Below are 24,799 nucleotides of genomic sequence, written 5' to 3'. Positions count from 1 at the left end.
ACCTCTTGTTCTATTTTATTTAAGAAATTTTAATTTTTTAATGCGTGTACATTTAAAAAAAATCATATATAATTTTCACAAATGCCTAATAAAATTCACATCACATTTTCCCAAAGCAACATGTCTTACGGATTGGAGGTTTGTCTATACGCTACTATATAATTGTAAGTACATGCTCCCGGAAGCGTTACGGACACTGTCATGACACACGAAAATGTAAATAATAATAAGGTCACCGGTGTTATACGGAGCCAGCTGATCGTGCTGATCGTGCGAGGTGTGACCGAGTCAAGTACCTCCCACGCGGTGATGTCACTCGCTTGTGTAATATCTTTAACAACCTCTAACAATCATTCATTCATATTCATTTTTATCATCATGAAAATTGCTGTTACCTTATAAGTATTTGTTGCATCATTGAAAAAATTGTTTTTAATACAGTTGCTCAATGTCTATGTCTGTTAAAAAGAAAAACCAACCACGAAGTTTTTAATGATTTATGCAAATATTTCTAAATAGAAGCTACTAATTTGTTTCAATATCAGATTTAATGAGTTAGGTTAGGTTTTATTTCATTTCATCTCATTAAATTTCATTTTCATTTCATATCAATAAAAAAAATCTACTGAAGACTTGGCTGTATGGGCATCCCCTTTGCCTACCCAAAATGGGTGAAGAAAAAAAAAAATCTCTGCTTATATTCTTTCACGGTTGGCGCCATTTTAGTTAGTTGAGTTTATTGTGTTATTATTATTTTATTAAATTGCTTCATTTTTTCGCAACTGTACTAAAAATAGTTGTTCAGTACAAGTGCGGAACCGTCATTGCAACTTGTACCGACTGTCAACCCTCACCATAAGCTGCGCCTCGGCTCGGGCAGACATTTGTCGGAACTCTTTGCAATGACAGGCTTACTGCACTCGTGATGAAATATACTATTACGTACCTACTACGCAGTCACATTATCTCTGGGCATGAATCCCCTCCCGTTCCCTTCACCCCCTCACGGTGGTCCTGTTCCGTCAGTACGGTTTGCAATGTCATTACCGTTAGGTACATGTCGTGATATTTTCGTACTACTCGTATCACTGATTTATTTTTGAATATTCCATTGTTACGTTTTGACTTTTGTTGTTAATAGTTCAGTAGTTTCTGTAATATAACATAATATAACAGTACTGCCACAAAAAAAAATTTATATTCTTTTTTACTTAATCCAGATTTTTCATTGATTTTTAATATTAATCAGCGTCACAACACATCACTTTACATCAATCTATAATACTGAAAAAATATATAATTTGTACCTAGTTTATTTATTAATAATAATATTAGGATATTATTTATTGATGCTTGTTTTGCACACCGTAACAAAGCGACTATGTGACGTCAACGACGTCAGGTTCAGAGAATAGCCGCGTAGTACATACATAAGATGTTGTAACTATTTCATTCACAACAGTATACAGGGTGTCCCAAAATATTGTGTCAAGTGTATGCCCATAAATAAAACAACCTAAGTAGCTCATATGTTTCGCGTTTTTTCGTAATTTTCGAGTAAAAATATTTGTTTTTTTTAACGAATCCTGAATTACAAAATATCTATTATTTGTCATAGATGCATTCACTAGTACGCTTGATATTGTTTTCAGATTTGATGCCATTAAGTCTCTCTTTCTTATAGTAGTGTAAACTAATTTTATCCCTGACTGCGTCTGTCTTCAGAATTTTTTAGATTCGTATTGAACAACTTGAGTAAAACATAATTAAAAGCAACATATCGACATGTTGTTTTGTCAGAATGTAACATTTGAATGGCGTGGCAAATACAGTATTAATAGTTGAAGGTTACATTGAAATAGCATGCAATAATAAACATAATTCACAAACATTAAACAATGTTTATATGAAATGTTTGTTCATATCAATATTACTATTATACTTCTTTATTGTTTGTAAGTTTTTTTTAACAACTATAGCAAATAAACCTGGTCTCTGTCGTTAACCATTTCACTTTTATTATTCAATTTAGCTGACATTCTGAATCAAGTTTAACATAAACATTGAATTATTTAATTTGTTATATGTATAACAAATTAAATAATTCAATATTATTCTATTCCATCCACATGATGGCACCATGTGGTGGTAGGTACAACTTTCTTAAGTTATCTTTCTGCTCTTATTATAACTTCTATAAAACGTGCCACTTGTGTATAAAGGTTATATGTATTTGATGTATCTCGTAAATGGTTCCGACGATTTTGATGAAATTTACAATATTTTGGGATCAAAAATCCGTCACACGTGTTATCATATGAGCCTACCATTGTGACAACTTAGACTTCGCATTTATATCGCATATCGCACACGAAATTAAGTTAGACAAAAATTAAAAAAAAACAACCGACTTCAAAAACCTATTCAGTAGCATATATATATGTATATATAATATGAGATTACAAAGTTATTTAAACAGTTGATGTCTAGAAAATTAGACCGAAATTGTAAAATATTTTAGTTTTTCCTTGATTTATACACTATACACTAGTCTTAATATATATAAATCACGTAACACGTTGATTTTCCGCGATGGACTCCTAAACTAATTAACGGATTTTAATGAGATTACTTCATGGAGTGCAGTTAGGTCCAACTTCAGAGATAGGATACTTTTTATTTCGATTTGCGACCCATAATTATTTTTATTTCCAATATTTTTTTTGTATGGGCATATTTTCTATGAGAGAATTTAATGACGCACGGTTTGACAGTTATACTGTGAAACAATTTCATTTTAACAACAGGGAGCATTTTTGACGAAATTATAAATTTTTTATGAAATATTATTGGCAAATTCCTATAAAACAGTATTTTTTTATTATCTACAAAACAACGTCTGTCGGGTCAGCTAGTTTTTTTATAAATTTGAAGTTTGTATGTCTGCTAGAAGTGCCTTAGATGAGTGACAAAATTAAAAATCTATGACTAGTTATATTGTTTGAAATTTACCATTTTAATTCAAGTTTCTAATTATATCCACAACGAAGGTCTAGCCTGAACTGCATGTCCGGATGTGGCCTGAACTGCATCGAGAAAAGCATGGTACGGCCGTGACCTTGGTTTTTGGACGACCTTGGTGGGCGACAAGATGTACATATTAAAATTAATGAAATAATATTTCCATAAATTTCGTTATTACTGCTATTGACATACAGAGGATATAATATTTATATAAACCAAGCTGTGAGATGAACTTCTTTGTGCGGTGTTTCCAGGATGATACGAGCTGGGTACCTTCAAAAATACGCTTAGGTTATTCTCTAAAAGGCCGCCTTTTAGAGAGTTTCACGCTCCTGTGATTCCTCTGATGTTGCAAGAGTATATGTGTGGTATCACTTAATATCAGATGACCCTTACGCGCGTTTCTCCTCCTCTTCCATAAAAATGGAACTATAATAATGCAACAAACAATTTTGAAATGTCTGTTGTTAAGATTTTTTTTAATCGGTTTGTAATGATCAAACATTGAATTTATTTATGGTTGAACTTCTATATCCGAGCTTTTAAGCGTTATCAAATAATATAGGTTACTAACAACAATAGTATAGCACGAACAGTCAGTGCACTTAACTGTATATCATACATTAAAAGTAAATGTGTTCCTTCATTACAATTTGTATGCCATCGTCGATAACTTCATTGACAAACGTAACGACTGCTTACCTACAGCTGTATAATCTAATATATAAAATTCTCGTATCGCGGTGTTCGTAGTTAACTCCTCCGAAACGGCCTGACCGATTCTCATGAAATTTTGTGTGCGTATTGGGTAAGTCTGAGAATCGAACAACATCTATTTTTCATACCCCTAAATGTTAAGGGTAGTCTAGTCTAGTCACACCTAAATTTTATTTATTATTTTTACATAAATTATTTATTTTTTATATTTTTATGATACAACATTAAACAATACATGCAACTCAAAATGTTCACTGGGTCTACGATCAACACCTATCTTTGTATCGAGATTTTAATATTATTCTATTCCATCCACAAGATGGCAATCGAATATAATGATTATTGTAGTATGATAAATTTTATGTACGATATATTTGGTAGTTCTGAGAATCGGTCGTCATCTTTTTTTTATACTTACGCCAAAATTTTTTTTTCATACTTTATATGGCAATACAACGTTTGCTGGGTCAGCTATTTAGTACATAAATAAAATTGAAGAGTCTGTTTCTTAAGTTAAAATAACATTTTTTACTTAATTTAAAAGCCACTTATATACTAAATTTTGATAATTAATACATCTAGATAGACTAAGACAACTGTGAACATGTCGTAAATTGCGGCGAACTGTTAGCCTCTATTTTCAGCAACGTAAGCACACTAATACAAAGTGACTGATGTATCCTCGCGATACGTCAGTCACGTATGTCACATATGTAGAACGTAGCTGTCATGTACACTAAAGTAATAAACCTGGCCTGTTGTCCTTAGTTGACTAACAGCAAGAGGCTCTAACTAGATGTATAAATTATCTAGGATACTAAGCATAAAATACCTAAATAGTATTTAGTTGATTGATGAATAATGCTGAAATATTCTTGATATTTTAAATTTAAAGAAGTTTAATTATAATGATGATGATAAAATTCTTTTTAAAATAATATAATTTTCGGGGATATAATTATATATTGAAAATTTAATATAATATATATAGCATAAGTCGACAAGGAGGGTTATTTTGTTTATTATAAACAAAAAAAATATTACACAATGAATTAGAAGTAGTATAGTTTAGTGTTTATTTGTCTTTATGAAATATTTGATATTTAAAACGTTTTTAACTTTGAACATGATTCATATATTGGATGCAGCACCTTACAAACTAATTTATTATCTATATTACAGCCATTGTAAAATACTCTATTTGTCTGATAAGAGTTGCCGTTGAGTTTCTTGTATCTTCTTCACACGAGCTGTACTTTTTACAATCATGTGGTAGATTCAGTAATTTGCAAACATCACAACAAACATCAAACAACAACGAACAAAAAAAAACAGCTGTGCATTTATTAGTTTAGATTTCGTCAATATGACTACATATTGTAGTGTGAATAGTGTTTGACAATTGTTGAACTTATTTATATTTAAAGTGTTAATAAATAAACTTTAAGAGGTGTTACAAATTGTTGCAGGTGGTGCGGAAGGAAAATACAGAGTGGCCGCTCCTGAGCTCATGCAGGACACCTTCATGAGTGACTCAGAGGACGAAGGAGGTAAGGTCATCCTTCAGTTACTCTCGTAAATATGTCATAGCTTCGTCAAAGTAAAAGATATATAAGTAGAACATCATCGCGATAAATAGGCGACACAAGTGGGGAGACACGTTGCGGTGGAGGCCGAGGAATCACAACGTGAGCGCCGCGGCCGGCGGAGTAGTCGGAGTTAGCAGTTCTGAGTTATTAAAATTATTTATTTATTTATTGCCAACTCCAACACAATAATCACTAACTAATTAAAATTAACGTCATTATGTCGTATCGTCCCATCGTATCGTCAAGGAAGCCCTTGTGCGGTGTTTCCGGGACGATGAGCTTTCATTCCACAGCTTTGTAGTACGTGGAAGAAAGTTCCTTAAGTTACTGCAGCATGAAGTTTCTTGCGCTTGTCAGAACGCGTATTTACATAACATGTACGTCTGTCTTTAGGCGCCACTACGAGCGTATGAATCTGTAGAGGAGATAAGTTTTACTGTTTTAAAATGACAACCAATAGCATTGAACGGGAAGATCCGGATTCCCTCTTGTCTTTATACATTAGTGGTGTTTTATATAAGAAGAGGAGACCGAGCAAGAGGCTCGCGTAATAGAGTGTGATGAGACAACAGCCCATGGACATTCGCAACTCAACAGTCTTTAAGTTGGGAGTATGCTCTGGGCGTCCTGAAGGTCCTTAAGTCGTATCGCTTCGGAAAAACAGCAGCCGGTGATTGATTCGGTTATAATTGGCTTGTATTCCTTTCGTGTTACAATAGAATGCTTCAGGCTCAAATACCCTATATGGTGTGGCAATAGGTGATGGAGTTAAACTGTGAAATGATGTTACTCTTACAGATATGATAGGAGTATCTTCTTTTTTTCCGGTGCTACCATAACTGAAAGAAAAAAATAAAAGATATATTTTTAAATTATCATTTTTCACTTTTAAACTTCTTGTTCTATTATTTATGAATAAAATAAGTATTAATTTTATTCCTTTCTTCTTCCATAAAAATAGTTTCAAATAGAGTACCAATTGTAAAAACATTAAAAATGAAACAAAAACCCTCATTCACTAAGCCTCCTTTCATATATGTGGACCCCAGAGAAGCTTGTATCCTCAAAAGACCAACAACGACTCTATCAGTTAATTTTAATATTTCAATTTAGGAGAAGTGGAGTGTCCGATCCAACAGCAGCAACAATACCGCTACATGAACAGCGAGGCCGGCACTCTGAACAGGGCCAAGCCCTTGGAGGACAGTGTGACAGACGGACACCTCTGGCCCAGCAACAATGATAGTAAGGTGGCCACCATGGAGCGACAACCAGTCGACATTGGGTGAGTTGGAAATATCTCTATAGTACCTCCGCAGAGTATTGTAACAATAACATCGCAATTAAATAATATATTATGTGGAGTTTATAATAAAAGGAATGAATACATTTAAAATAACGCTAAAAACATACCATCAATACAAGAAATAAAAATAAAATCGCTATTCCAAAAACGAGAGTCAGTAAAATACAAAATTCGTTTGTTTGTCTCAGTGTGCAGTTCTTTAATTAGATTTCAAATAATATCGCATGCCTAATACCTTTTAAATTCAAAAAAATTATAAGGAATAGCCTTCTTCGAAAAGCCTACTATACGATTAAAGAATATATAGAGATACGATAATTTATATTTATACAGTTTATTCTTAATTACTTTTTATAAAATAATATATATTACTTAAACACGATTCATATATTGGATGCAGCACCTTATAAACATATTTATTATGTATATTGAAGCCATTGTAAAATACTCTATTTGACTGAAAATAATGGCCTTTAAGTTTCTTGTAACATACACACTCACGAGCTCAACTTTTTCCAAACATAAGGTAAATTCATTTATTTAAAAGAAATATGTATAGTGACGATTCAAAAGCGCTTAGTGTAAGCCTAATTGAATGAAGTTTATTTGAGTTTGACCGGTGTTCATCAGTGTCTGTCCACTGCACATCTGACATGTCCGCACCCCGCAGGTTCCTGGTGTCATTCGTGGTGGACGCGCGCGGCGGCGCCATGAAGGCCAAGCGGCGCGGCGGTGTACGGGTCATCGTGCCTGCGGCCGCCTGTGCAGCTCCCACGCGGCTCACGTGCAGGTACTGACTGACGACTGACGACTGACGAGGGACGCTACTGGTCAACAACACTCGCACCCCCGCACCCTCGCCCGACATTTATCACATGTGCTATTTTTAAGAAATTCGTGTAATAAACAAGAGATATGTCGTAATAAACGCCAATAAATCTTATTTATCTACACCCATGCTTTAAATCCTCTATTAAAGATTCTGAAACAGTTAGCTTATTGCCAACATTAAAACACCCAATGTTCTAATAGCCATTACATCATCCAAACGAGTGTTGTAATGTTGTACTGAATTTCATAACAACACTCCAATGTTTTTTTTTCCGATCCCTTTATGCACAAAGAGTTTCAACAGACAGCCACATTCTTATTGCTCGATGCGTGGTAACTGTATGAATTTCAAAAAAAGAACATTTTCGTTTACGCGCGTTCCACACTACCAGAACGTCGCGCGCCTTAAAAAAAAATAGGTTATCGAATCCCCGCCATTTTTCTTCGATATTTTTATTGCTTTGTTTACAAAAAATGAGCGATTCATTTTAAACGCTGCAAAAGAACATTATATTCGAGTGAATTTTAATTATTTCACTATACAAAATGTAAATTACTACCAAAATAAATAATTGTTTCATTAATACTTAGTTTATTTGTATATAATCAGTAATGAATATTAGGTTACTACTAGGACGGGTGTTTTAATGTTAGCAGTAAACTAACTGTTTCAGTATCTTTTAGAGGATTCATATTCTGGGTGTAGATAAAGTCTTGTATGCAACTGTTGATAATTACGTGTTAAAACACTCATGTGATACTATTATCATCCACATAATGTGATAAATCCACATTCGTGTTTCAATACCCCTTATTACACAACAGTTGCATAAATAACTATTCCCATTTATGGAAGAGTTAAGTTCTTTATTTTTTTAATACACATAACGTACTCTGAGAGGCTATAATTATGATAGACATCTTTATCATACGTTTAGTAGCAAGGAGTTTTCAACATAGAATAGGATCAGTTGTTTACGAGGAAATATCTTGGCCATTCTTTCGATTGGCACCATAAGAGTAGGGGTGTTTTTTTTTTACATTTAAGTCGGTTCGATTCCCAGACGAGGCAAGAGGTTTTTAGAAAATCTTTGAATGCAGAATTACTTTTAAAAATAACAAAGTCTTCTTCCAGTAAAATAGCCTATCTTCGATATTTAAGGTACTTTCCCTTCATTTCGTCGTGTGATACACAGTCAAATTTCAATTTGTTGTTATAGCGGCAATAGAATTGCACATTTTGTTTCAACTGTAAACCTGTCACGTTCAATTTGACTTAACTATATAACACATAACATGGTGCAACTCAACCTTAGTCAATGATATTTTCTACTAGTTATAATCAGATAAGACATAATCTTATTGTGCTTACTTACATTCGACCAACGCCCTTAAACAATGTGCTCGCCGAATGTGTGATGCAACATTCACCTACTGTTTAAGATTTCAAATGTAAAACTTTAAGTTGCTAATATAAGAGCACATAGTTTATATTTCTTTTATACTATAATAGTGCGAGGTATTAAATTTTATTAATTTATTTCACGCAAAACCCAATCTGCACGGTTACTTCATCATTTTCCTAAAGTATTCCTAAAATAAACCGTACATACACAATAAACGACCCTAAATGTCCGGCGCTCATGAAAATCCTCTTAATTTGCGGTTACCGCACAAGTATTTCTATTTGTGTACTGTCATTCATCAATATGGACGGTCAATCACTGTTAATCACCTAAAGGAATATTTGCGGCTAGCCATTATATAGTCGATAACGATGTGTCGCTTTTATGATAACGTAGATAATGTTATCAGCTCGGGCACGGTGACACGACGCCCGACATCGCGGTGACCACTCGTCCTTGCTGATCATTCACTAGGATACATTCAACGTTAATAGTTCACTAACAGTCGCTCAACATTCTAATAAAAAACATATTATGGTTCATAAATTAATTTGTTATATTTGTATGATGATGTACCCCTGCTACTATTGTACTTCTGGAATGAAACATGTTTCAGCTACAGACTAAAAATGGATTGGTTGCAATCGGACCATAATTCTGAATAATATATTATCTGTATCACTAAAATTTTTCATAATAAAAAAACGCACTCCGCACGTTGTGCATTTTTGAATATTTTGGAATGTTTGGGAAATAATTTCGCACGAATTGCTTTATTTATCAGTATATAAAAGTAGGTACTAGCATTTATGTGGTTCAATACAGCATTCATTTATTGCGCTATCGTACACAAAAATTACAATTGATATAACATAATTCGATTTACAAATTATATTTTTGTTGTTATATTTTTATTATATTATATTATATTATATTATATTATATTATATTATATTATATTATATTATATTATATTATATTATATTATATTATATTATATTATATTATATTATATTATATTATATTATATTATATTATATTATATTATATTATATTATATTATATTATATTATATTATATTATATTATATTATATTATATTATATTATATTATATTATATTATATTATATTATATTATATTATATTATATTATTTGATTTTTTCACGACTGTGTCGGTTACTTATCTAATTATCCCGTCCCAAGACCCTCAGGAAAAAGGATATCTAGAGTTATGATCCTGTTCTATCCCCCCATTTAAAATATTGTGTGATCGAACGGTCGATCCTTGGAGTTGAGTGTCAGATGTGGATGAATGGTATGAAGACGTTGACTGTGTGTTTGAGTTTGCTGTGTGTTGTTGATGTGCCTGCGATGATTGTGAAACGAAAACGGTATCTCCAAGCACCTTACTAATTATGGTGGAAGAATGAAGTGCTGCTTGTTTTTGTAGTATGTGTATGTTAATATTTGCATCTAATTTGTCACAATACCGCTTAAGGCTCTTCGTTACTGCACCCGTGGCTCCTACTACAATCGGAATAATTGAGACGGTGGTGTTCCATAGCCTGGAGAGTTCAACTTTTAGCGGGTGATATTTGCTAATTTTTTCTATTTCCTTAGCTCCAATGTTATAGTCCGATGGTACCGAGATATCTATAAGGTAAGTATGGTTGTTTTGTTTATCTATGTGAATAAGATCTGGTCTATTGTGAGTAATTGTAATGTCAGTTTGGACAGGGATTTCCCACATTAGTTTGGCTATACTATTTTCTTTTAACATCGGTTGCTTCAGTTCTTCCTGCCACCATAACTTGTTTACATCGATTTCGTTCTTCTTAGCCAAGCACCAAAATACATATTGAACTAAATTATTGTGTCTTTTTACAAAATATGTTCCAGCGAGTTTTTCGCATCCTGCTAAAATATGTTGTACGGTTTCGTCTTTATTTGCACACAAGCGGCATTTGCCATCTGTATTTCTTTTATATTATATTATATTATATTATATTATATTATATTATATTATATTATATTATATTATATTATATTATATTATATTATATTATATTATATTATATTATATTATATTATATTATATTATATTATATTATATTATATTATATTATATTATATTATATTATATTATATTATATTATATTATATTATATTATATTATATTATATTATATTATTTGATTTTTTCACGACTGTGTCGGTTACTTATCTAAATATCCCGTCCCAAGACCCTCAGGAAAAAGGATATCTAGAGTTATGATCCTGTTCTATCCCCCCATTTAAAATATTGTGTGATCGAACGGTATCCTGGTCCTCCTAATTTGGCTTTAAAATAACAGTATATTAACTCCTCCATCTCCTCTGTTGACCACTTTCTTTTCTTATCCTCGTTTATATTCGTGGTCGTAACAGATGAGCCGGCAGAGTGTTGTGTGGGAGTGAATTCCCCTCTCTGCAAAGCATCACCCGTTTCCCCCCCTCCCCGTTGTTCGGCTGTAATACGTTCAGGTTCCCCGACTTCTGCCCGCCTGCTCAGCAGAGAGTCACTGACGGTCCGTATGCTGTCACGCCCAGCGTCAGCTCCAGACGTGCCCCGGCGATCACCCCCGGGAAGCGACCCATTACGTGTATTTCTTAATTGTCTCTTCATATTTCCTTTTAAAGGCTGCTTGCTATAGCTCCGTTAGCCATCGATTAAGTTACCGTCTGACACACAGACTTCGATGTTCCACCCCTCACGTGGCAAAAGTGTTGTAGCCGGACGTGGAGTTAGGCTTTGAGGGGCATATTATATTATATTATATTATATTATATTATATTATATTATATTATATTATATTATATTATATTATATTATATTATATTATATTATATTATATTATATTATATTATATTATATTATATTATATTATATTATATTATATTATATTATATTATATTATATTATATTATATTATATTATATAGTTTATAATTGTCACAAAAGACTCAAGCCCCTCCCTCTTATGAGTTTTCGATCAGGTCACGTGTCATGACGCGAGTTTAACATTGTATACGTAGGTCACTCCAAAAGTTTTGCGTTACTTTAAAAAACAATATGTTATAACCAAAATATTATGTTTATTGCTTTTCAAAATACTCTCCTTTACATTTTAAACATTTTTACATGCGATGGAACCATTTTTTTATAACAGGAGGACCACAGATCTGAAGGCATGTTTTCTAGGTGCTGATTGGACGCTATCACTGCCTCTTTGGAATTGGTAAAAGTGAAACCCCTCATCAAATCTTTGATCTTGGGGAAAATACAGAAATAACAGGGTGCTATGTCGGGGCTATGTGCAAGATGGGTGACGAGTTGTACTTTTTCGGAAGCTAAAAATGACTTAGTTTTGTTTGCCGTATATGAAGAAGCGTTGTCATGATTTAGGAGAACGCGGCTTTTTGGTTGTCTTTCGTGAACTTTTTTTAACAACCTGGATAAGCAAATGGTAGAATACCACTCGGAATTAACACTCTTTTGATCTTCTAGTGGAATTGTGCAGATGGGAAATCCGTACCTAAGCAAAAAATGTGATAATTTTTTACCAACGTTTCTCGCCTGCCTCACTTTTGTTTGTTCTCATTTTTAAACACCCATTCACAAGGTTGCTGTTTTGTTTCGGGTTTAAAACAATATATCCACGTTTTGTCTCCTATGACAATGTCATAAACAGCGTTAAAAATGTCCGTGGTCGTACTTCATTAGCATCTGTGAGCACCAATCCACGCGCCCGCTTCTACTCTACTGTAGGTTCATGAGGGATCCAACGACAACACTGCTTCTGAACTTTCAATTCTTCGTGTAAACTCACAGTTCACTCCTCACAGTGCTCATAGTCCATTGAAATGTTACATTTTTTAAGCCTTACCTTGCGTTTTTTAGAGGACGCAATTTTATTTTTTTGATGTGTAGGGGGTGTATAGATAAAACCAAGTTTGTGGGGTCGCCACCCTTGTCCCACGGCCGCCATCTTGAAAATAGGGGTTGAAATGGTTTTTAAGATATATCTCTTAAACTATTTTTCTGATAATTAAATTCTCTACAACTTTGGTCCAGTAACTTTTTGTCGTAGAACTCTATCTCATATACTCGTATCTGATATGCTGAGCCGCAGCCTGGTCCATCCAAAAGCACTTTGAAGACGAGCGGTACAATCTTGCGGAAAGAGAGAACTTTTAAAATCATAAAAAGTCGTCGCTCTAAAATCTTTTCGACTTTTTCGTTGCGGACGTACAATTGATGTGTGATAAAAAACAATTGACAAATAACTTTCCGCCAATTGTTTTTTTTTATTACTAAGAAGGTTGCAACGTTACAAAAAATATAACATTCGAAATTCAAATAGTTCCGATTAGCTAGAAGTGCAAAACTTTTAGTGTGCCCCATGTATCCATCACAAAAAGAGTGCTCAACGCCGCTAAAAAAGTTTTCACTTTAAAAATATGTCATGCAGATTGTTTGAATTTCTTTGTGACTAAAATAGTCCTTTAATATTAATAGTCTCTCCTATTTAAGCAGAAAAGTATTTGTCCGCAACAGCTGACAACATCACATAGCATTCTATTGCTACTGCAACCTATTCTTATTGACAAGTCGTAAACAGTCATCCAAACTTGCCATTAGCTATTTAGTATTTTGAATATTAAACCACTAGCTAACATCATCGGGATCACACATTATCGGGCTGTCAGGTCGTCTATACGTTCGTATATTATAAGTGTATGGTTCTATCCGTAAATTTGTACGAAATTATTCAGAGTTTGTGCCCAACTGTCACACTATTACAAAGGCGCTTATATTTCATTACCTAGGTCCATTAGAAAGATCCTCAATGAACACGATATAATATCTGTGTTACAATTTATAGCTGTAGGTACTTGGCTCTTATTTTTGAATTCGTTTCAAAGCACTCAACATTGGTTTTTATATTACACATTACATCTCATTGCCCGTAATAATTGATATGGCGATCTCCCAAAAAACGTGTGTATTCTAAATAATGACTCACTTATGACTCACGCCTGAGACTCACTTTACACCTCGCTCTTGTGTATCAAAATATTGACACTGTTTACATATTGTATGTAAATGTTGACAAGTGACGTCATTCATTGACCTCCTACTAATAATTACTACTTACTACTAATTGTACAATATCCCACTGCTCGATTCTGCAGGTATGGCATGTATGTACGACGCCTATTTCTGCCGTGAAGCAGGAATGTGTAAGCATTATTGTGTTTCGGTTTGAATGGCGCCGGAATTAAATTACTGGGCAAATGAGACTTGACATCTTATGTCTTAAGGTGACGAGCGCAGTTGTAGTGCCGCTCTGAATTTTTGGGTTTTTCAATAATCTTGAGCGGCGCTGCATTGTAATGGGCAGGGCGTATCAATAACCATCAACTGAACGTCCTTCTCGTCTCGTCCCTTATTTTCATAAAACAATATTTTTTTTTATACTTTGCATACAATTCTTTACATAATTTCCTTTAAAATGACGTAAAATTGATTAAAAAGATATAGTTGCATATTATATCGCTAAATTAATTATACTTAAATTAATTACAGGTAATAGCGGCCAATTTTTTATAGGCAACTTATCTCTAATACATTGCATACTCCCTCAACGTTCAATTAAAATAGTTTTATCAAGAAAACACCAACCTGACATAAGACAGTATGAAATATATATTAAAAACGTCTTTATTAATAGGACGATGTTAATGAAATATTTAGTAAGACTTCAATGTAAAAACATGTTTTAATATAGTTTATAAAGTTTACGGCGGTGTTGTTTCATGGTGTATCTTGAGCGGTGTTATTTTTAAACCCAATCGAGTTATCTAGTTGAAATTAAAACGACATACTCAGCTTCTGGAAGCTTTGAAAATACCAAACTTCTAAGTTAACTTAAAATAAAAAAAATAAACAAAACACCGACTTCAAAAATACTATTCAAAAACAATAGATATAATGTGCACTAAAAAGTATAAAAATAATTGCGTATTTTAATACAATTTAATTAATTAAATTCTAGTTACGATTATTGTCATTTTTGTAATCGGTGTCCTTCCGCCGCGACCCGCTATCGTCTCCTCACGACTCAAGCACATCTCACCTATAACTATGTATGTAGTAACAAACCTATCTTGGATGACACCGACTCCAAATACATATTACAATAATCGTAACTAGAATTAATTGTATAAAAATACTCAATTATTTTTATACTTTATAGTGCACATTATATCTATTGTTTTGGAATAGTGTTTTTGAAGTCGGTTGTTTTTTGTTATTTTTTTTTATGATTTTTAGTGAATTTGAAGTACACTTACTCACAATTTCTCTAAGTATGTGTAGATATACTAAATTTTTCAATGCAGCAATGAACGTAAGTGCTTTGCAATTTGATAACAGACAGTAAGCTATTTTGCCACAGATCGCACCCTTACTGTGAATCGTTAAGGAGTCCGATTGATCATCCTATTCGACTACGACAATTACTTGACCATAACTATTTTATTGTAAATGACTTAAATATCCGGATATAATAAAAAAGATTTTGCCGAATATCGCTAATTTGCTCCTAAGAATTGAAGCGTTCCGTTACTTTGTCATGGATTCCATAATCAGAACTATCTTTGAAGTATATGCTTTCCAATAAAAAAAGAATCATCGAAATCGGTTGGCGCGATATTGAGTTATTCGTAAATTTATCATCCACTTTGCTATACGTATGTATAGCAAATTTAAGACTTTTATGGTTTTCTCATGGATGCCATTGTCAGATCTGGACCAATTACAATGAGACCACATGGGAAGCACCAGCTTTCAAATAAAAAAGAATTATCAAAATCGGTTCACCCAGTCCAAAGTTTTGAGGTAACAATCATAAAAAAAAAACATACCGACGAATTGAGAACCTCCTCCTTTTTTGAAGTCGGTTAAAAAACAGCTGTTTATAACGTAAATGAACGTACACAACTCGACACTCTCGAGTGAATCAAAATTTATAGGGTATTTTCCGTTCACCCTAGACCTATGAAATTCGACAAGTAATGCCGTCTTATAATACTAGTAAAGGAACAAATCTGAAAACTATAACATTTATAATTATTAAGTCGTCAAAAACAGAGTCTTTAAGCAAAAGACGGCGGTTGAAATTTTGAACCGTGTCATTTGTGGTATATAATATGAAAGGGCTTCCATTGGCAAGCTTAAACAGATTTTTAACAGTCTATTTCGGTGGGCGAGACCGACTCGCACTTCTCCGGTTTTAAATTCTGAAGTGGTCTAGAGTTGCGCAAACTTAATAACTTAATGTTATTAGATAAGTGATCTTATGTTGCTTGATATTATTTTAGAAAAGGAACCTTGGCAAGATGAAGCCAAAATGAAGTGTCCGCAGTCACAGCTCCGTGTTTAATTTAAATATTTAATTTTAAAATTACAAGTAATTTTAGAAAAATGATAAATCCAGCAGTTTTTAATAAATAAAAGCAGAAGCTATGAGATCTCATTGAATTTCATTTCAACGTAGCTATATAATTTTAGTGGAACAGTCGATTGTATCGAAATAACAACTAATCCAGTATCCAAGCTGTAAAAATTAATATTAACAATAGATGCTAATAATAATACCTAATACATTAATAGTGATAAAAATCTAGATCTCTTCTGGTCAATCATAGACTCTGCCAGACGTACATTAGCCAACAAATTATTTACTAATAACCCCTATATAGTTTTAATTGTTCTTATGTTTTATTTAACAGTTATGTAAATTGTAATTTTTGAATTCTATATTCAGCTTCAGTTTTCTACTCTAGCACTAATTGTGGAAACCTTTAATTGGCTCTCTGTTATTATCTTAAGTATCATTTATGTTTTTAAAGTTGTTGGTTTTCCTAATAAATAAATGATTTAATCACACATTGCTTAAACATCAAAACTCAACATAAAACAAAACTGTGAGCTGATTTTCGTTTGTAATTTACGTTGAATAAGAACTCTGCCAAATACATTACTCACTCGTTCACAGATAGCACATCTACATGTACTTGTCTTGCGTCCTTCATTTGTCCTTGAAGGACTGCGACTATATTTGTCTTTGTGAAATTAACAAGCAGAGAAGAAAATTGCTTTAGGTTTAAATAACTTTATTCTCATTAAGACCTATTGTCACTTACATGAGAAATTAATATTTTACAAATTAAAGTAGCTACTTAACAACAATTATTATGGTGGGTACAGAATGCAATTCAATGTTAGGCAAACAGATAAGACATAAAACAACCTACATATGTTATTGAAACATTTCATAATTATTGAGTATGTGCCTTTGAAGGCTCGCTTTAAAAGAAGTCAATGTTTTGGCATTTCTTATTTCTGAGGGCAGGTTGTTATACAGGGTGGCGCAATAGAACGTGCATATTTAAAATATTGATTAAAAAATAAATACAAAAGGTATAGTTAAAATAAAACTGAGGTATTATTAAGAAATAACTCAAGTTTATTTTTTTTAAATAACATCGTCTAAATGATGACCCTCTCTACGACGACACTCCTCTAATCGCAAACGGAAGTTATTGAAAACTTTCTTCAATAATGCTGGTGTAATTGCTGCCATTTCACCACGGATATTCTCCTTGAGCTGATCGATGTTTTTCGGATTATTGCTGTAGACTTTGTTCTTGAGGTATCCCCACAAAAAAAAGTCAGGAGGCGTCACGTCTGGACTACGTGGGGGCCATGGGATATCACCTCTTTTCGAAATCAGTCTGCCAGGGAACATCTGTTTCACAACCGCCATGGAGTCATTTGATGTGTGACAGGTAGCTCTGTCTTGTTGAAACCAAGTCCCAGAATTCACTATTCTTGAATTTTCAAGCTCTGGAGCCAAAAACCTTCCAACATCGCAACATAGCGTTCGGTATTAACAGTGACGTTTTGCCCCCGCACATTTTCAAAGAAAAACGGTCCAATTATTCCTCTGCCAGAGATTGCTGCCCATACTGTCACTTTAGGACTATGCAGTGGTTTCTGGTGCTTGAGTTTGGGATTCTCACTGTTCCAGTAACGACAATTTCGACGGTTTACGAACCCATTGATATGGAAGTGGGCCTCATCTGAGAAAAGGATATTGTCAAAATTGGAAAATCGATTAAGCATTTCATTAGCAAATGCGAGCCTTGCTCCGAAGTCAGACTCTTTCAATTCTTGTGTTAACTGCAGCTTGTAAGGAGGCAGTTTAAGATCCAAGTTTAAAATTCGTTACAAACTTCGTCTCGATAAGTGTAAGCAAACGATCTCTTGCGAGTAGACTTTTGTGGATCTCCTCGTACAGACTGCATAACTCTCTCAATATTGTGTTAACTGCAGCTTGTAAGGAGGCAGTTTAAGATCCAAGTTTAAAATTCGTTGCAAACTTCGTCTCGATAAGTGTAAGCAAACGATCTCTTGCGAGTAGACTATTGTGGATCTCCTCGTACAGACTGCATAACTCCCCCCGCCCGCGCACTTTCTACCCCGCGAAAAAAGATGATGCAATATGCACGTTCTATTGCGCCACCCTGTATATCTGAACTCCCTCAAAGGTTATTGTCTGTTTTCCATAAGTACTTCTCACCATTGGCAGCTCAATATGACTTAGCTCTTCGTGTAACAGTTCTGGTTAAATTCCTTTTTTTAAAGAAGGATGTGTTAGTGTGAATTTTTTTATTTAAAACCTTGTAAATGAGTAAGCATGTAGTGTGTGCGTATAATTGTCTGATTGTCATAATTTTTGTTTCTGTATAGATTTTTTCAGTTGAAGTTAAGTAAGGATAATGAAACAGTAGCTTTACTAGTTTATTTTGTGTTGTCTGTAGTTTTTTCTATGCTTTTGACATGTGCACTGTGCGGATTTTAAGAATATGTGTTAAATATTATTAAATTAGGCATTGACGCACTTCCCTTATTACCTAGTCAAGTAATCCTACAGAGCCTGTATATTCAAAATATATTTATATATTTACAGTGTGTGTGGATTGATAATAATATAGTAATAAATCTATTTGTTTTATCCTCAGAAAAGATTTGAAAACTAAAACAGTGCATAGTGTTGCATTTTTAATGATATATTGTGAGGAGCTGGTGTGTGTAGTTGGTACATCCTGTATGACAGATCACCAGCTGGACCTCACCCTCAGATATAGTATATTATATATTGATGAATCATCTGTGTTTTATTAATTACTTTACATTTCTTATTTTTTATTATGTTGTGCATTGAGTGCATTTGTTGCATAGATTCACATAAATGCACATATTTTCACAAGTGTCATTTCCTTGACCTTAATGACCAAAGCGATTTTGACTTGATTTGATATGATTTAAGAGCTTTCCAATAAAAAAAGAATCATCGAAATCGGTTGGCGCGATATTGAGTTATTCGTAAATTTATCATCCACTTTGCTATACGTATGTATAGCAAATTTAAGACTTTTATGGTTTTCTCATGGATGCCATTGTCAGATCTGGACCAATTACAATGGGACCCCACGGGAAGCACCAGCTTTCAAATAAAAAAGAATTATCAAAATCGGTTCACCCAGGCCAAAGTTTTGAGGTAACAATCATAAAAAAAACATACTGACGAATTGAGAACCTCCTCCTTTTTTGAAGTCTGTTAAAAACAGCTGCTTATAACGTAAATGAACGTACACAACTGTTAGGCGATTCTTTTAAACATTAATTTAAAACCAGTACAGGGTAACACAGAGGCGTCTTTTTCTGCCGTGAAGCAGTAATGTCCAAACATTATTGTGTTTCGATTTGAAGCATACGACAGCCAGTGACATTACTAGCCTAGTAGCCAGTAACGTTGGTCATAGGGCGAGGGCACGTGACCGAGTACGACCGGGCCTACAAGTCGTATTTAAAGGTCAAATCAAATCAAAATATATTTATTCACATTATATTTTAAAATAACATTAATAAACTTTAGCATAATCTGGGCTAGTGTCCTCCGGTAAGCAATTAATGCCTGTATTGAAAGATATATTATTCCATGTAAATATACATAATTCTTACATGAATTAACTAAAAAGGTGTGTGTGTTTGTGTGGGTGTGCGTGCAAGCGCGTATGTGTGTGTGATGAATGGTTAAAATAATAATTATTAATTTATAAAAATTGATGACTTAAAAAAAAGACAACCACCAGATGTAATATACTTTTCTGCATTTTTGGTAACAAATTAACATTATGTTATTTGGAGTAATTAGTAGTAGGTAATATTAACAGAACGTGCAGGCTTAGACTAAATATTCCGAGGTCATATTATTTTTTTTAATCTAATTACAGTATTGTGAGACAAAGCACAAAGAACAAAATCCGATGACCTCATCACCAACAGATCATATTTTACAGACAATGAAATAAGCTCGTAACAGCTTATATATAGAATATTAAATCACTTTTACAAATACAGAATTACGAACTGATGATATCACTTGTGTATATCTCTATATACAAATGCTGACCCGGCAAACTTTGTTATGCTATATATATAGACTAGGTACGTATCCCGCGCCCGCTCATTGTATCAATCGTCAAATGGAATTAATTATTTGTATTGAGAATATATCGTAGTCGAAAACTTATAAATCTTTTACTTAAACCATCTCCGAAACACGCTGCATCGAATGGAAGATCATTAATGCAACTAGAAACTAGATAGACTACGACAGTTGTGGAAACATCAAAAAAGATTAGGTTGACAGTTAACCTCTATTTTGAGCAATGCTGGGTGCATTGTTCAAAATATTTAAAACATTAACACAAAGTGACATACAAATCGCGGGTGTAAGACGTAGCTTGTCACGATCACTAAAGTAATAAACCTGGGCTGATGTCATGCGTTGTCTAACAGCACGAGGCTGTATCTAGACGTATTAATTATTTATGGTATAATTATTATTATTTATTATTACGATCGGTTTAGTAGTTTTTTTACCGAAGGAAAGGCACTCCATTTATTAGTGTAGATGTTTATATCATAAAAATAGGAACTCATAACCGAGATCAAAACAAAATTATGTTTTACAGTTTTTAACCGACTTCAAAAAGGTTCTCAATTTGTCGGTGTGTTTTTTTTATGTTTGTTACCTCAGAACTTTCGCCTGGGTGAACCGATTTTGATAATTTTTTTTATTTAAAAGCTGGTGCTTCCCGTGTGGTCCCATTTCAATTTGGTCCAGATCTGACGATGGCATTAATGATAAAACACCACTATAAAAGTATTAAATTTGTTACAAGTATGTATGCGACAAATATACGAGTATCTCAATAACGCGCCAACCGATTTCGTTGATTCTTTTTTTATTGGAAAGGATATACTTCGGTTAGGTTCTGATTATAGGATCCATGACAAAGTAACGGAACTTATCAATTCTTTGGAGCAATGTAACGATACTAGGCCGAAACCTTTTTTTCGCTATCCAGATATCTGAGTCACCTACCGTAATGTCGTTATGGTCAAGTAATTGTCATAGTTAAATATGATGATCAATGGAACTCCTTAACTACTGTATGGGTGCGATCTGTGGCAGAATTTCTAACTGTCTATAATCAAATTGCAAAGCACTTACGTTCATTACTGCATTGCAAATTTCAGTCTATCTACACATATTTAGACAAATTATTAGTTTAGTGTACTTCAGATTCAGAGGACACACGAGTGTTCGGATCGCCTGATGTTATGTGATCACAGATCACAGTGTGTTGCCGACCTAGGAAGGTCATTCCACAGATTAGTTTTACGTGGAAGAAAGTTCTTTGCGGATTGCACTGTGGAGGAACGCCACAGATCTAGATAATGGGGACGATATCTTATTTTGAAGTGTGTCGTACGAAGGCTGAATTCGGCGGCAGGAATCAGGTCACGCACCTCTTCGTAACACTCGCTATCATAAATGTACAAGACCTGCAATGAAGCGAAGTATAACACAACGCCAAGTGATCTAAGCCGTTTATTTTTTTAAGTTAATTATTTGTTTAATCCTTATCTACGTATTTTTTTTATTATATAATTTAGTAGGTAAGTATCTCAATGTCAGTGACATCACTCGTTAAGGCTCCCACGACAACCAGCGCTGTACCGCATGATGGTGAGTGGGAGACCTATATTTGGTCACACGTGATTATGTATTTAGTATATTTTGGTTTACTTATCAGTAGGTATAGTTATGTGATGTATTTAATTAGTTTTTAATATTTATTTTAGTGTGTGATCAAATAAAACTTTTCTTTCTTTCTTTCATAGAGTACTGGATGATCTGAATCCCCTATCAATAATATATTTCTTGATCACAGAGCGGCCACACGACGTGCTCCTGCCGCGGCGCCTCCGCCCCTCATGGAGGGCGAAGCGCTGGCTTCCAGATTGCTAGAATTGCAGCCTCAGGGAGCTAAGTTCTTGGCGTAAGTCATGTTAACATTTACAAACTCTTTTATCGCTTCTATTAAAAAAAAATAAGTAATTTTGATAAATTCCCATTCCTCTAAATAGAAAGTCTAATTCTTGAATGGTCCTTATTGATTGGTTTTTATCATTTTCAGTCCAGTTATAATCGAGGTGCCGATATTCACCGCGTCGTGCCCAGAACGAGAGATCGTGATACTGCGCTCCGACTCGGGCGAAACGTGGCAAGACCATTACCTGCACAACAATGACAACCCTATGATACAGGTAATAAGGGCTACTATATATTTTCACCCATATTAAAGACTTGGGTAAAAGTAACTGCTCCTCGTGTTAGGTTAATAATTTCTTTAACTTGCATATAAAAAAAAAATATCAGTTTACATTTAAAACTAAATTTAAATCAATTTGTTTTCACAAAATTTAAATTACATAATATATTTTTAGAAAGCTAAGTTCCCAGCGGGTATAGGACTCCTTCAACAGTTCCCCACATCTTTCTTGTTTCTGCTCCCATAGCCCAGTCCTTTACAGCATTTTTCTTAAGTTCGTCAATCCAGCATTCCACAGCACGGCCCCTAGCTCTGTAGCCACTTGAACCTGCCCAGTAAATGCGTCCATCTTTCATCATGCTGTCCACTTACCATCCACAGTCCAGATGGCCACATTATTTCTGGACCTCGCTGAAACGTGAAGATAAATAATACATCTAGATAGATTGTGACGGCTGTGAACACGTCCAAAAAAATTGCGGCGAACTGTTAACCTTTATTTTTAGCAAATGCTCGCACACTAAATCAAAGTGATTGACGTACTGCGAGTGTAAGATGTAGCTTTCATGCACACTAAAGTAATAAACCTGACCTGTTATCATACGTTGCCTAGCAGCAAGAAGCTCTATTCAGGTGTATAAATTATAAAAGTAGTAGTATTATATTATTGCGGGGCATGACAGCATATAAACGCCATGCCATCATGGCAATTTCCGGACGCCAATAGATCCTCTACTATTTGGCAGGAGGCACTATATCGTGAGCGCCAGGAGCACGGGCCGACCGGAGAGTCGTTAGGGGAGAATGGGGAGAGAGTGACCCGCATCATCACGTGCGACTTCCCGCACTACCTGGCCGTGGTGTCTCGGATCAGGCAGGAGGTCCACATCATTGGACCCGAGGGCGGAACCATATCTTCTGCACATATACCGCAAGTAAGTTGTATAACATAATATTAATTATATGATTGTCATATTAACTCAGACATGGCTAGCTAAACAATAATAAAGGTCAGATATACGGTGATCGCTATTAAATTTGTCAGGGATCATTTTATATAATAATGCACTTATTCACAATTTATGATTTGACGTGCCTGTCTTGATTGACTTATTTTAATACCAATATTATATATTTATCACAGGAATATAGGTGTATAAAGCCGACAACGCACACCAATTTTTTTTTACTTATTAGACCTATTTTACCTATTTTATTTACCAGTGGGAGGCTCCTTCGCACAGGATGCCGGCTAGATTATAGGTACCATAACGGCGACTTTCCGTCGCGAAGCAGTTGTTTGTAAGCATTATTGTGTTTCAGTCTAAAGGGCACCGTAGGTAGTGAGATTACTGGGCAAATGAGACTTAACGTCTTATGTCTCAAGGGGATGAGCGCAATTGTAGTGCCGCTCGGAAGTTCTGGTTTTTCAAGAATAATTTTTCCGCCGTCTGAACGATCTCAACGCACCACAAACGCTTGCCTGAGACTCGTGTCTGTCATGTCGCTGCAGGTCCAGGCGTTGTTCCCGCCGGACGCGCTCACCAAGAGGATCCGTGTGGGGCTGCAGGCGCACGGGGCGCCCCCGGAGCTGTGCCGGCGCCTGCTGCCGCGGCACGCTGCCGTGTCGGCCGTGCTCACGGTGGAGCCTCGCCGCAGGAAGTTCCACCGGACCATCACACTCACGGCGCCCCTGCCGCGCGCCGCAGACCAGAAGGTAACCAGCTCTGTGTGTGCGGAAATATTACTCACACACTATTAGACTCTTGAGCACATCTTTTTATCTGTAGCGATGGCAATTTAGTACGTACTTCTTAGTAGTGCTAAAAAAGTGTATTAAATTACATACTAGATGTAGTGGATATCACTGTTTTCTAGGAATAACCTTAGACGCTCTAAAAGGGGTCATATATTAATAACTTGGATCTATAGAGTGTAAACTAGGCTTTGCTCAGACATAACTTTGCTGAATGTAATAAATTGCGAGCTTGTCATTGTATATTATTACGAATTAATGCATATGTTGTTAATGAATTACATGTGGAACCAAGAGAGTCGCTTAAAACATAAAAATGATCAAATTATTTATTTTACATTATTATTAGTTTCGTGAATAGTTTATCATCTATT

At 34.6% G+C, this 24,799-nt stretch overlaps 1 protein-coding gene across 4 annotated transcripts in view; it reads left to right on the top strand.

The window, feature by feature from the left end:
- Positions 1–24,799, top strand: part of LOC126979682 (ankyrin-1-like) — a 244,618-nt gene that overhangs the window by 201,631 nt on the left and 18,188 nt on the right. For all 4 annotated transcript variants that reach the window (XM_050829118.1, XM_050829117.1, XM_050829120.1 and 1 more), the window contains 7 exons: positions 5,211–5,291; positions 6,444–6,615; positions 7,307–7,426; positions 22,289–22,396; positions 22,535–22,664; positions 23,416–23,604; positions 24,183–24,386. In XM_050829118.1, the coding sequence (XP_050685075.1) occupies positions 5,211–5,291; positions 6,444–6,615; positions 7,307–7,426; positions 22,289–22,396; positions 22,535–22,664; positions 23,416–23,604; positions 24,183–24,386 (1,004 nt within the window). The remainder of the gene's footprint in view (positions 1–5,210; positions 5,292–6,443; positions 6,616–7,306; positions 7,427–22,288; positions 22,397–22,534; positions 22,665–23,415; positions 23,605–24,182; positions 24,387–24,799) is intronic.

Source organism: Leptidea sinapis, chromosome 4 (genome assembly GCF_905404315.1).
Source record: "Leptidea sinapis chromosome 4, ilLepSina1.1, whole genome shotgun sequence".
NCBI lineage: Eukaryota > Metazoa > Arthropoda > Insecta > Lepidoptera > Pieridae > Leptidea > Leptidea sinapis.
Note: the sequence above shows the minus strand (reverse complement) of the source record. Positions and strands in the feature narration are given on the sequence as shown.